This window comes from Salvia splendens, chromosome 10 (assembly GCF_004379255.2).
Source record: "Salvia splendens isolate huo1 chromosome 10, SspV2, whole genome shotgun sequence".
Lineage (NCBI taxonomy): Eukaryota > Viridiplantae > Streptophyta > Magnoliopsida > Lamiales > Lamiaceae > Salvia > Salvia splendens.
Window position 1 is genome coordinate 21,483,428 of NC_056041.1, and position 13,614 is coordinate 21,497,041.

At 36.2% G+C, this 13,614-nt stretch overlaps 1 protein-coding gene across 1 annotated transcript; it reads left to right on the plus strand.

Annotated features, from left to right (window-relative positions):
* Positions 1-1,116: 1,116 nt before the first annotated feature.
* LOC121752292 (insulin-degrading enzyme-like 1, peroxisomal) lies at positions 1,117-9,522 on the plus strand. The gene is made up of 25 exons (XM_042147282.1): positions 1,117-1,247; positions 1,358-1,433; positions 1,972-2,039; positions 2,227-2,318; positions 2,434-2,507; positions 2,593-2,636; positions 2,783-2,834; positions 3,016-3,138; positions 3,220-3,332; positions 4,703-4,795; positions 4,931-5,014; positions 5,539-5,625; positions 5,742-5,845; positions 6,148-6,250; positions 6,353-6,448; positions 6,555-6,744; positions 6,933-6,994; positions 7,079-7,183; positions 7,360-7,561; positions 7,662-7,870; positions 8,073-8,197; positions 8,277-8,328; positions 8,455-8,541; positions 8,650-8,772; positions 8,930-9,522. The coding sequence occupies exons 1-25, from the start codon at positions 1,119-1,121 to the stop codon at positions 9,176-9,178; spliced, it is 2,742 nt and encodes a 913-aa protein (XP_042003216.1). The 5' UTR covers positions 1,117-1,118; the 3' UTR covers positions 9,179-9,522.
* The last annotated feature ends 4,092 nt before the right edge of the window (positions 9,523-13,614 follow it).

A 13,614-nucleotide genomic window follows, 5' to 3' on the forward strand; every position in this document is an offset into this window, starting at 1 on the left:
CAATCGACTGAATTTGCATAAGAGCATCTCCAATGCTGGCGGACGTCAAATAGCCGTCAAATAGCCTTCACACTGCCACATCATCAGCACTACAATTCTCCTGCCACATCAGCTTGCCACATCAACTGGACATCAAATAGCCATCAAATAGCCTTCACACTACCTATCCACATCACTAATAACAATTATATAATTTAATTTACAATTGTATCAACATACATAATTTAATTTACGAGACAAATACGGAAAATTCGAATAATAATATTAAAATTTAAAAAGTACATTACTTTTAAAAAAAAGTACAACAATTTAAAAAAATTACAAAAAGTAAAAAGTACATTAATTTAAAAAAGTAAAACAAAATCACTCATCGCCGCCGTCCTCGTCTCCGTCGTCGCCCAACGCTTCTTCACTTCCGTCGGCCGATAGGCGTTGTCCCCCCCGTGCGTCGCCTGCGACTGTGGAATCATATGTTGCGCCGGTGGCATCATCTGCTGCGCCGGTGGCTGCATGCCGGGTGCCCACCCCGGCATCATCTGCATAGGGGGCTGCATGCCGGGTGCCCACCCCGGAATCATCTGCTGCCACGGGTACACGTTGTAGTACCCGCTCATTGGAGGCCAACCACCTCCCCCAGGAGCCGGGGAAGTATGGGACCCTGCCCCGGGAGTCGGGGGCGTCTGAGACCCTACACCGGGAGCCGGGGGAGTCTGAGACCATCCCCCGGGATTAACTGGAGTACCTTCGTAGTTGTTCTCCATTGCTCGTTATTGATCTTGTACAGAAAGTAAGGTAGAGAGAGAGTACTCGTTAAAACAAGTGGTGCGAATGAAAATGAGGTTCAACGCGCGTATATATTGTGTTTTGCGAAAAAAAAAAAAAATATTTAAATCCGACGCCGGTTTGGCGCCGATCCGGGAGCCACAATGGCGCCCGTGAGGATCGGCGTGGGAACCGGCGTCAGCGCGGGAATCGGCATGGCGACGCCGATTTTGACGCCGATTTCGCCCACGCCGGTTCCAATGGTTCGGCGTCAAACCGGCGTGGGCGAAAAATCGGCGCTCCGGTGGTGACGCCGACCATTGGAGATGCTCTAACTGGATAAGAAAAAAAAAAGCATGGCCTTGGGAGTAATGAAACCGGAAGACGAGATAATCAAGCCGCGCAATGATAAAAGAGAGTATCGAAGGATTGTTCTCAAAAATAATCTCCAAGTTCTCCTCATCAGCGATGCCGAAACCGATAAGGTCTGTAATTTGTACTAGTATTTTTAGCGGTTTTGCGGAAATCTGAAATTGATTAGGCTGTTTCTGAATTTTGCCTTTTTGGATTGGATTCGCCTTTTTTTTAATTGCAGTGTGCTGCTTCAATGGATGTCCGCGTCGGTGCTTTCAGTGATCCCGAGGGACTCGAAGGCCTCGCGCATTTTCTTGGTGAGCAAGTTTTTGGGTGCAAATATGCCTCAATCTGAATGTTTTGAGCTATTCTTTTGTGATGTCATTCAATTTTGATTCTGTTGAATTTTTTATTAACTTAATGCCTGTGCAAATGAATTGGATGTCTGGTTTTTCGGAGAGATTTTAGCATGTTAAGTTATGCAATTAAGCATCTGGTTTTCTCCAATAAAGAGAATTTCAAAGATTTAGAATGTTAATTTGTTGATGCAAGGCTTTTGAAATGTGCTGGCTAAAATGCCCCCGATGCTTCCCATTTGATTCCTTACTTCAGTCCTTTGTATTGTGTAATACTGTAATGTTCTTTACCTGCAGATGATTTTGAGTAATTAGTGTATGTATCTTTGGTGTAAGTCCAGATAATGGTTCTGTTACTCTAATGTGATTCTATTACAGAGCACGTGGTTTTCTATGTTTATATCCATGATGTATTTGCTGGTGAAACTGCAAGTAATAGTTATTCTACCATGTAAAGTTTGCTAGACTTATATCTGACCGTAATGTGATTTTATCTCAGAACACATGCTTTTCTATGCTAGCGAAAAGTATCCTGAGGAGGACAGTTATTCCAAATACATCAGTGAGGTATTTTTTCATGTCGCTTGACTGACCTTGTTTTATCTGGGACTAGACCGTTACTATGACCCCACTATTTTCCCTTGTTCTGGTTCTTCCTTGTCTTAAAGTTTTGTCCTTTGTCTGGAAAAGTGTTGTTTCTAATATGTCTAGCTGAAAAACAATACTACATCTTTAACTCAATTTACATTTGCAGCATGGAGGCAGCACAAATGCTTTCACAGCGTCTGAGAACACCAACTACTACTTTGATGTCAACCCTGACTCCTTTGAAGAAGCCCTGGACAGGTATAATTGATTGAATTTTCAGAATTACACGGGATGCCTTCTGAAAGAACATTCATTATGTGGATGCATGACATAATGATATCCACATGACATAATGATGGTCTGTTCAATTCAGATTTGCTCAGTTTTTCATAAATCCATTGATGTCGGCTGATGCGACTACAAGGGAAATAAAAGCAGTTGATTCTGGTCAGCATTTTATCCTGCAGTTTCTCGATTAATCCCTTTTTATGTTTTCTGATGACCTCGATTCCCCTTATCCATTTTATCTCAGAGAACCAGAAAAATTTGCTATCTGATGCCTGGCGGATGAATCAGGTGCTTCTGTATTTGAATTTTGCTATCAAGCCTTTATAAGTTTTCCTAAATTTAATTGCAGGTGTGCATTTATTAAATATTAGTTGCTGCAATCAGGTACTGAAGAGAACTAACCAACTATTTTAATTTGTTTCTTATTAATTCAGCTTCAGAAACATTTAAGTGTGCAAGACCACCCGTACCACAAGTTCAGTACAGGTTAGAATTATCATATTATAATCTCATGTTAATTTTATTTTGATCACTAAGCTTCATCATCCTATTTATTTGTTGTAGATAGATATAATTGTGTTCTACTAGTACATAAATGTATCTATCATTTATCTTGATCCTTAATGCATCCTCTTATCATCTATGATCTTTTGCTATGCACATGCAGGAAATTGGGATACTTTGGAAGTCAGGCCAAAAGCAAGAGGATTGGACACTAGACAAGAGCTTCTGAAGTTCTATAAAGACAATTATTCAACCAATCTCATGCATCTTGTGATATATACTAAAGGTAGCAGATTAATAACTGTCACCTGGTTTATATGGTCTTGCCATGTTAAATATATGAACTTATGCAGTTGAATTTGTTTAGATGGCCTCGATAAATGTGAAAGCCTTGTCCGGAGCTATTTTGAGGATATCCGAAATACAAATAGAAACTTTATCAATTTCCCTGGTCAGCCCTGTGATTCAGAAAGCCTTCAGGTACTGCTGGAGCATCTTTACTTTGTTAATTTAACCTACATGGTGGAAAAATTTATTTGTCCTTTAATCCTTTTTATGACGATCAAGTGTGAGAATAAACCTTTACTGGAAGATTAGTTGGAATATGACAATGTTGTGTTCATGTTGTATATTACAACTTCTAAGTGAGACCATTTGTTTCCTTCATTATTTCTTGATAAAAATGTCTCACTAGTGATCACCGATTGACATCGCCATCAAATTGCTACATAAACATATCCATATTTTAGTGCCTCTTGGGAACCTGTTCTTGCTCACTGTTGCTGTTATAGATTCATGTAGTGACATCAGAATCATTTATCTGTTATTAGTGCAAAAATAGTTTAGCCCATTTAGATGACAAAACTTGAAATGCTACCATGCTACCTTTACAGGGTTATGTATACACTATACGAGACTAATGTCATTCTTTTCACTATGAATTTATTTTATTGAAATTCATGTTTAGTTACTGAGCTAAGTTTGGTTATTCAACGTAGGAGTAATGTTTCTACTTGGTAATAAACTAGATTATATTCACTCTTTTTCTCAGATTCTTGTAAAAGCCGTCCCAAATCCCAATTAAGCAAGGTCACAAGTTAAAATTTGTATGGCCAATAACACCTGGAATCCATCATTACAATGAAGGGCCGAGCAGGTATCTGGGTCACTTGATTGGCCATGAAGGAGATGGATCTTTGTTTTACATCTTGAAACAACTGGGTGGGTGTTGAGCTTTCTTTCCTTGCCCCTACTCGGGCTACTCCCCCTCACTGATTTGCTGATAGAAAAAATTGTCAGTATATATCTGTTCTGTACTTACCCCTCCCTCTCAGCCTAAACCACGTTGAAAGAATATTGAATAATAAACTGATACTCTTATCATCGGTTATGTTTTCTGCCTTATGGTAGTATTTTAAAATTTCTCTATTTTGTATTGGGCCATAATATTAAGTGTTGGGATGTGTCATGATTAGTCATTGCATTATCTATTGGTTTACTTTCAGATATAGTAGGATTTTGATCTAGTTTGTACGAAATAAAATTATACATTCTACTCCCTCCGTCCCTGAAAATTTGTCACATTTCATTTTCTGCACCCGTTTTAGAAAAATGATAATAAATAGCTAAATTGGAGAGAGGGTAAATTAGAAGAGGGAATAACGTAGATGATAGTCTTTATATTTCTTACTTTATTCCTCTCTCCTACTTTTCAAAACAATTTTTTAATATCCGTGCCCAAAAGTTTTGACTCAACTTAGTTGGGACGGAGGGAGTACAATGCAAAGAGGAAATTGAGTACTAAAATTCACACTCAGGTTATATTGATTAGTTCATTCGAATATATGCAGGTTGGGCTACAAGTTTATCTGCTGGTGAATCAGATTGGACTTGTGAGTTTTCTTTCTTTAAAGTCAGCATTGATCTCACAGATGCTGGCCAAGGTAATTTTTCTTTCTTCTGATTTTACTTTCACTTAATGGGGATGAGGTCTCAGGGTGATGGAGGGGCACCGTTGATCAACTTCTATATCATTCTTAATAGTTAATATATATGATTTTTTTTTGTGATAATCACAGAAATTTGAGGAAATTGTGGCACTATTGTTTAAATACATTCACCTTCTCCAGAATTCTGGACCCTGTGAATGGATTTTTGATGAGGTATAGTTAATGACACTATTACTGCTTGCAGACAATTTATATGGCATTGTCCCACAAAAAATTTGGCAGATTGTTGCATTTCACACAATTATGTTATTGGATGTAAACACTTGGAGAGTGGTGAATTGCATATAACTGCATCCAACTCAGTGGTGAATGTAACAAAATATATGAAAAGTTCCATCGGGTTTTCTTTGGAGAACTTCATATTTTTGTGGCTTATAGAAATAAGTCCCTCTAGAAGTATTCATCTTTTAGATAATTAGTAGCCTTCATATATTTTAACTAAAAGTGAGGTGCAGACCTGAAATTTGTATAAGTTTGAGACTGCTGGTTCTTTAGGCATAGCTGTTTTGTTATCTATTAGAGCATTTTGTAGTTTTCGGCATTCTAGAATTCTGATTAAACATTGAAGGCATTAAGAGTATGATTATATTAATTGCCATGTCCATGCTTCTTTTGTTTATTATATATAAACTGCCAGTTGGAAATTTTAACTCTTTCATCTTTGTTTACTAATGAAGCTTGCAGCCATTTGTGAGACTTCCTTTCACTATCAAGATAAGATTCGTCCAATTGATTATGTGGTTAGTGTTGCAATGGATATGCAGGTAATCGGTTCTATCTTTATATGTTCAGGACAAGCTTTTTTGCTGAAGTAATTTTCGTGGTCAAGTATCATTTCAATTCTGATGGTTCTTGCTTATTTCTGTTAAATCTGTTCTAGTTTTATCCTCCAAAAGATTGGCTGGTTGGATCATCTTTGCCTACAAAGTTCAATTCTGAGGTCATTCAGTCAGCATTGAAAGAGCTGAGTCCATTCAATGTGAGGTCCGTTTCACAAGTTACTCGGAGATTGTTATTGTTTTTTTTTATTACAAGCACCAATATGACTGAGCGAAATGTTATTGCTACTTGCTAGCAGCAGATACCATATAGTCATCCTATTCTCGCTGACCCAAATGTTATGTAAAAAAACAAAAGAAGCAATTTTTATTCATGTTCCTTTGCCAGCTTCAACTTTCAAGTTGACTTGGGATAACAAGTTGATAACTGGTTGTTTCATAGCGGTTCCCATTTTAATTGTTTACATCATTCATTTGTTGTTTGGTTTTATAATGTCTGTTCCACAGAATTTTTTGGGAGTCCACAAAATTTGAGGGACTTACAGATTCAAAAGAGCCTTGGTATGGTACAGCTTATTCTGTTGAGCGATTAACTGGCTCTAAGATTGAGGTTGGCCTTCCTTCTTTTATGCCGAAAAAAAACTTTTCTGCCTACTTAAATATCTGTAGGATACTCCACTTCAGATATTCTAATGTGTTCGTTGACTTGTAGCAATGGGCTAATAATGCTCCTGGTGAAGGTTTGCATCTACCTGTCAAAAATGTGTTTATTCCTACAGATCTATCCCTTAAGACTGTCTCAGAGCAAGTAAGTTTTTGCATTCTTCTTAGCTCAAACAGTGCCATGTGTCCTTTGGTTGCTAGACTCATAACAAGATCCTTATTGTTGGTGGTGTATTGACCTTTGATATCAGATGAAATTACCAGTTTTGTTGAGAAAGACGCCTTACTCAAGGTTGTGGTACAAACCAGATACAGCATTTTCAACTCCAAAGGCATATGTTAAAATAGATTTCAATTGTCCCTCTTCTGGGAGTTCTCCCGAATCAAAAGTTCTCACCAAATTATTTACACGTTTGCTGATGGACTACTTAAATGAATATGGTAATTTTCTCATGGTTAAGATGTATAATATGCAATATTGTTCGGTCATATCATCCACTAATTATTTCACTGCTTGATATGGCCTTACATCTAGTCATTTTAAATTATGACGTCTCACCTTATGTTTTTCTTTTTCCGAAACTAAGTCATAAAAACCGTGCTTTCTCTCTTTTTTTTTCTTATTCCAGCATATGATGCACAAGTTGCTGGTCTATATTATTCAGTTAGCAACACTGAATCTGGTTTCCAGGTACTCTGCTGTTTCTTGATACACTCTTCTTTAAAAGAGAATCTGGTCATTCTTACCCATTACTTTTATAACATCGCCATACAGGTCACTGTAGTTGGATATAATCACAAGCTGACGATCTTACTGGAGACAGTAATACAACAGATTGCGAATTTTGAAGTTAAACCGGACAGATTTTCTGTAATTAAGGTACACAGACTGTGTTCTTAAGTTAGTTGTGTTAGCTCAGATCTCACGGTTCATTTCATCATGTTGCCTCTAGAATAATGGTATCCTATCATAATGAATAGCAACTAATATTTGCATCTAAAAGCTGTTTGATTTATCATATTTTCCTCTTTGGTTTCTGTTATGCTTCTTCGCAGGAATTGGTCACAAAAGAGTATCAGAATCTGAATTTTCAACAGCCATATCAGCAAGTCATGAACTACTGTTCATTGATACTACAAGACCAAACATGGCCTTGGACTGAGGAACTTGAAGTTTTACCTCACCTTGAAGTCGAGCATCTTGTGCGATTTTATCCTTCAATGATATCAAGAATCTTCTTGGAGTGCTTTGCTGCAGGTTCTGATTCCTCTCATTGTTTCCTGATCTTTGCCAGATTTTTCTACTCTTTGGCTAATGTCTATATCATTTTCACTGTTTCATTGTCGTCTAAATGTAGGAAATCTTGAGCCAAAAGAAGCAGAGTCCATGATCCAGCATATAGAAGATGTGTTCTTTAAGAGTTCCAAGCCCATATCCAAGCCTCTTTTTGGATCTCAGTACATGACAAATAGAGTTGTGAAGCTTGAGAGGGGAATAAATTACTTCTACAGCGTGGAAGGCCTAAATCCTAGTGACGAAAATTCTGCACTTGTCCACTACATTCAGGTACAAAGTAAAATTGAGAAAAATTGTTGGAATCCTACCAATTAATATTGCTCCAAGTCTTTGATAGTGATATGCCTGTATTGTATCTTTATTCATTTTCCATCAAATACGGTGTTAAAAGTCAAAACAAGCCAAATCAATTTAGCTAAATGTTATCTGTTAAGGCACACTTGTTGAACATTACTGCTTTTGTATCATGTAGGTGCACCAGGATGATTTCAAGCTAAATGTCACTCTTCAACTTTTTGCTGTGATAGCAAAGCAACCTGCATTTCACCAGCTTAGATCAGTTGAGCAGCTTGGTTATATTACAGTGCTTATGGAGAGGTAGGAAAACGACTCTTGCATTCTATACGTTCTCCCATTTGTGCCATGTGATTTTTGTCTCACATTTTTCGTACTATAGGAATGACTCTGGTGTCCGTGGTGTACAATTCATTATCCAATCAAATGTCAAGGTATAGATTGCATCGTTTGTGTAAATAGCTTGTACATATTTTATGTCCGTCTTACTCGTAATATATACACCGTTTATTAGTTTTTGTAGTTACTATTTATCACTCACCCATCATTGTGTTTGATAGGGTCCTGGTCAAATTGATCTGAGAGTAGAGTCATTTCTCAAAATGTTTGAAACTAAGCTCTATGAAATGCCTAGCGACGAATTTAAGGTCCCGTGTTAATCTTTCCTGGAAACTACATTATGAACAACTCATTTCTCTTACGGCTGCTTTGAGGAGCAACTTGATATTGACATATAGTCTTCTCCATTGACACAGAGCAACGTTAATGCACTTATCAAAATGAAGCTGGAGAAGCACAAAAACCTACGAGAGGAATCTACATTCTACTGGCGAGAAGTATCTGACGGAACCTTCAAATTTGACAGGAAAGAACGCGAGGTACTGAATTTAGTTTACTCGTGCAAGTTTGGATTTCATATCTCGTAGTTTAGAGGCTTTTGTATTCCCACTCTGAACCCTGCTATCTCATAAGCAAGAGCTCGTGGCATGAGTTGCCAAAATATTTTGTTTGATGATACCACATTTGATGAAACAGGTAGCAGCACTAAAGCAACTAACTCAAAAGGACTTGATAGATTTCTTCAACAAGTACATTAAAGTCGGTGCTCCTCTCAAGAAGGGGTTGAGCGTACGTGTATATGGGAGCGCACATGCTTCAGAGTACAAGACAGACAATTCCCAACCTCCTGAATCCAACGTCCCAATAGAAGATATCTTTAGTTTCAGAAGATCACGACCTCTGTATGGCTCGTTCAAAGGAGGCTTCGGTCACTTGAAGCTGTAAAGATAGCAAAACCCTGTTCAAGGTCAGAAGAGAACTCTTGCCAGAGTGGTTTTCTTCAGAATAGAGCTTTCTTCTTCAAGATTACCTCAAGATTATATTACATTTTCCTTTGATATATAGACGCCCTTTTGAATTTTTCTTATTGAGTAAAATAGTTGATAGGGCATCTACCATTTGTAGTATAACCATATTGTTGAAATGGTAGAGGCACCGATAACTTAAAAACTCAGTTTCTTGTGTTTTCTTAGTTTTTCTTGTTTGGTTTGTTGAAACTATAAAAGGATGTTTTTCCAACTACAGCTTGTGTTTGGCTTAAGAGAAAGGAAAAACATGTTTCATTGCTAGATTATATTTTTGCTGAAACTATTTAGTATGCACAGAGCTAAAGAACACACGATTCCGATTGATTCTTGGCTTCGGTTCGGTAGTGGTGGTGGAGCTGCCGCTGGTGTTGGTAATCAGTGGTGGCGAATTGTGGTGGAGGAGCTGCTGGTTGGCTGGCCGGAGGCGGAGGATGGTAGTACATCGGAGCGGTGTGAGGGCAGTGAGAATGATACCTAGCTGCCATTCTCACTCCTGTATCCAACATTTGTACATATTTCCCCACTGCCATAAAAAAATACCCTACTTAATGTGTAAGTATAAATTAATGCTGCTCTTCACCAAATATATGGGTATACATAGGTATAAATACAGGTTTATGAGCATTTTTAGCTCAAATTTCTGGCCTAATGAAGTAGTGAAGGGTTGACTAATGACTATGTCAAATATGGCTTTTGTTATTTGGGCTATCTTAAGATTCATTGGCTTAGTTTGGTTTTGTATTATTTACACACACACAAATGGGAATTCTCCCAAATATTTTTGGCTTTTGGGGAATAAGCATAGTCACAGTGTCATTTGTTACTCGTAGCAACTAGATATATTGTTATCTTTTTCCCTACCAAAGGAGTCAATGATTTGATCAGTTCAATAATGGCCAAACCATGTTTGCGGTCAATGAATAACCTCAGTCTCTTCTTATTGTTTGTCTTGAAGATAGCTATAGTTGTGGAATACCATGTCATTCCCCTATTCCATTCCATATCCTATATTTTTTCCTTATGAATACTAATCACCATTCAATTCTTCATAGGAATATTCATTCAATTCAAGGGGTGGTTGACCCCAAAATTTCGTCAAAAAACTAACTGGAACCGACCTAATCTCAAGTTCAGTTTTATGTTTTAACTTTTCATCTGCTTTATTATTATTATTAGAGTAAAGGCCAAAATTAGTCCTAAACATATAGTTATTTTACGATTTTGATCCTAGACATTACGTTTTGAATTCTTGCATCCCAAACATTTCAACCTGGGTCGAATTCGGTCCATTTTAAACGGCTCCGTCTAAAAGTAACGGTCAACGACTTTTAATCAGATTTTGACCTGATTAAGCTCTTAACTTTGTTTATTAGCGCTTTTCATTTTTAATAGCAACTGATTAATTTAAAATACTAATCAAATGAATTAAAACACACAAAATGCAAAACAAAAAAATTATTAATTGCAATTCTCTGCAAAATCAAAAACACAAAAAATATCTTCTTCTCTCCTATGTTGAGGAAAAGCTCGAGCTTCCCTTGAGCAGATTCATCACTCTTTCTCTTATATCTCACCCAGCCTCCACCTCCAAGTAATACATAAATTGTTTAGGCACAAATTAAACTTTAAATGATCTAAAATTTTAAAAAAATTCTCCAATAATAAGAGAAGGATTATCCAATTTTTAAAGTAGTAGTAATGCTTAAGCACTTTATTGACTTTGAGAGATCTTATTTATAAACTAATATTTAGAAACTTTATATACTTTGAGATATATAAGTATAACTAACAGTGATACAATTAAAATAGTAATTTTTTTTTGACATTGCAATATGAGACTTTGACAAAATTTGGAAGTAAATTACAATTTCTTCTATTGTGAAAAAGTTTGAAAGTAAATTACAATTACTTCTATTATTAATTAAAAACATAATTGAAATTAAAATTATTTATTGTACTAACTTTTAGCTTTTCATCTACTTTTTATTATTATTATTATTATTATTATTATAATACTCCTATTTACAAGTAATACATGAATTGTTACGGCACTTTAAAAGACTAAACTTTAAATGATCTAAATAGGAGATCCGAAAAACGATGCTCGATTACCAATCTTGAACGGAATTAGGAATAAAATTTTTGTGGACTCAAGATCCAAAATTATTGCTAAAAAAAATGCAACGCGTCATTTATAAATAAATACAAACAATACATTGGATATACTATGAATTAATGATAGTAATATTAGGGTGATTTGTTTAATTGTTTCTCATTATAAACTCATGTATCATATAGCAAGTCCGGGTGGAAAATAAAGTCGATCAACATATCAACCTAAACAAAACAACTAAGAATATCTCCGACCATTTATATGAAACTCAAACTTACTTTTGTGTACATATCAAAGTAATTTAATTTACTTCAATCATTTGCACTAAATTCAAACGGGAAAAAATAATCTTTATCCACTACCTTTTTTACTCAAACTTTGAAAATATGATTTAGATTTGTTCTAGTGTAAGCCTATGACAGTCAATTGTTACTGTGAAACATCACATTTCCAGAATATACGAAAATTGTGAACTCAAATCACAAAAATACTCTATATTTGAGGCCTCCAACATTCTATACAAGAAATTCAGGAATTGAAATTCATTCAAAAGCAAAATTAGTGAAAGGTTAATACGCAACATACATCCTAAGCTAAAGGCTAATGTTCATATAAAAATATTTTGGCCTTTATTTAAAAGTGAAGAAATGCAGAAGAAGTCACTGCACGCTATCACATGCCAATGCATTCGTAATTTTTCCTCCCTCTCGATATCTTAATCCTTAATTGATTTAACATAAATAAAAAACTTCATTAAACGTGAAGTAAATTTTACAAGTTAAAACAAGAGAATGTTTTATTTTATTTTATATGAAGATTTAGTTGCTTGAATGATTAAATTATTGAATTTGTGGGGGAGTTATATTCGAAAATAATTTAAGAATGTGTTTAATGATTTGAATATGAGAAGATCAATTACTTGACTATGACTTCGAAAGTGGTCATAAGAAATTAATTGAACTCTATTGCTTAATTGCTTTATTGCTTTATTGATACTAGATTTTGTGTGTCATCCTAATTAAATTTTGCTCTAATTGCTTTACTGATACTAGATTTTCTGTGTTATCCAAATTAAATTATGCTATCAAAGAAGTCAAACGTTTGAGGAGTAAATTTGGTGTCACAAACTCACAATGCACTATAAATTTGGTACCTGTCCACAATGTTTTGTTGATACGAATTTTAATAATAAATTAATGAAAAATTAGTATTTTCCACAAATCTAAAACATAAATTGATGATATCATGAATTTGTGCCTTGTACCAAATTCGCCCAGAGACAGATTTAAAAAAAATAATTAAATCTTTAAATTATAACCCATCAAAGTAGTAAGGAGTATTTTTTTATCAACACTGTATTGTATTATCTACAAATTCTATTCTATCAAGTAAAACAAAGTAATTCACTACTGACAATCACTATAAACTGTAGAATCTACAGCAAACGAGCATAATTGCTTCATTAACAGGGAATTAACATCCAAATTGGGATTTCCAACCCTAATCAACCCATCACTATTATTACTCTTCAAAAATTACGCAAACCCGATTTCGAGCCGAGTGAACTCAACTTGGGCATCGACTCAGTCGACACCATCAAGTTCACATCCTTCAAAACGCGATCGTTTTGAACGAGTTGTTGGAATCTTGAATTTAAGATGTCCTGTCAATGAAGTTTGACCAATAATAAATGTGACGAGATATTTAATTTTGGAGAATTAAATGATATAGCGTCGATCTACGTTCCGCGTAGATGACCGTAGTATATTCACTTTCTCAAATCCGATTCCCGGTGAGAGGGAAATAGTGGATTAAAGTTGGTTATATTTTAACTTTTGATAAAGCTATGAGCTGAAAGTGTAGGGAGTAATTAACTAGTGTTAATTATCACACATAGGAGATGAGACACATCTTTAAATGTGTATTTATTAAGTTACTAATTACACTTAGTAATTATCGTGGACTAAGATGGGTGAAAGAGCCCACACCCGCGCGCACTCGCGCCGAGCCGCACCCGCACCCGCGCCCGCGCCCGCGCCCTTGGTCTTGGTCTTGGTCTTGGCAATTGGTCTTTGGGCTTGGTTCTTAGGCTTGTCCCTGGATCCTGACTTAACGTTTTGGACCACCTCAGTTTTGGGCAGCAGCCTGATCAACTCGGCCTGCTGCGCCTTGAGCGATGGCTTGATCAGTGTCTTGATCAAGTCACGAAGTCCACATGTGACGGCCGGCGGTTACAGGCC

What these genes read in the sequence shown, in the direction of transcription:
- LOC121752292 (XM_042147282.1), top strand. Translation starts at nt 1,119, where the DNA reads ATGGCCTTGGGAGTAATGAAACCGGAAGACGAGATAATCAAGCCGCGC. An exon ending in ACAGATTTTCTGTAATTAAG is followed by an intron (nt 7,184 to 7,359) that starts GTACACAGACTG and finishes GCTTCTTCGCAG; the next exon opens with GAATTGGTCACAAAAGAGTA. An exon ending in ATTACAGTGCTTATGGAGAG is followed by an intron (nt 8,198 to 8,276) that starts GTAGGAAAACGA and finishes TTCGTACTATAG; the next exon opens with GAATGACTCTGGTGTCCGTG.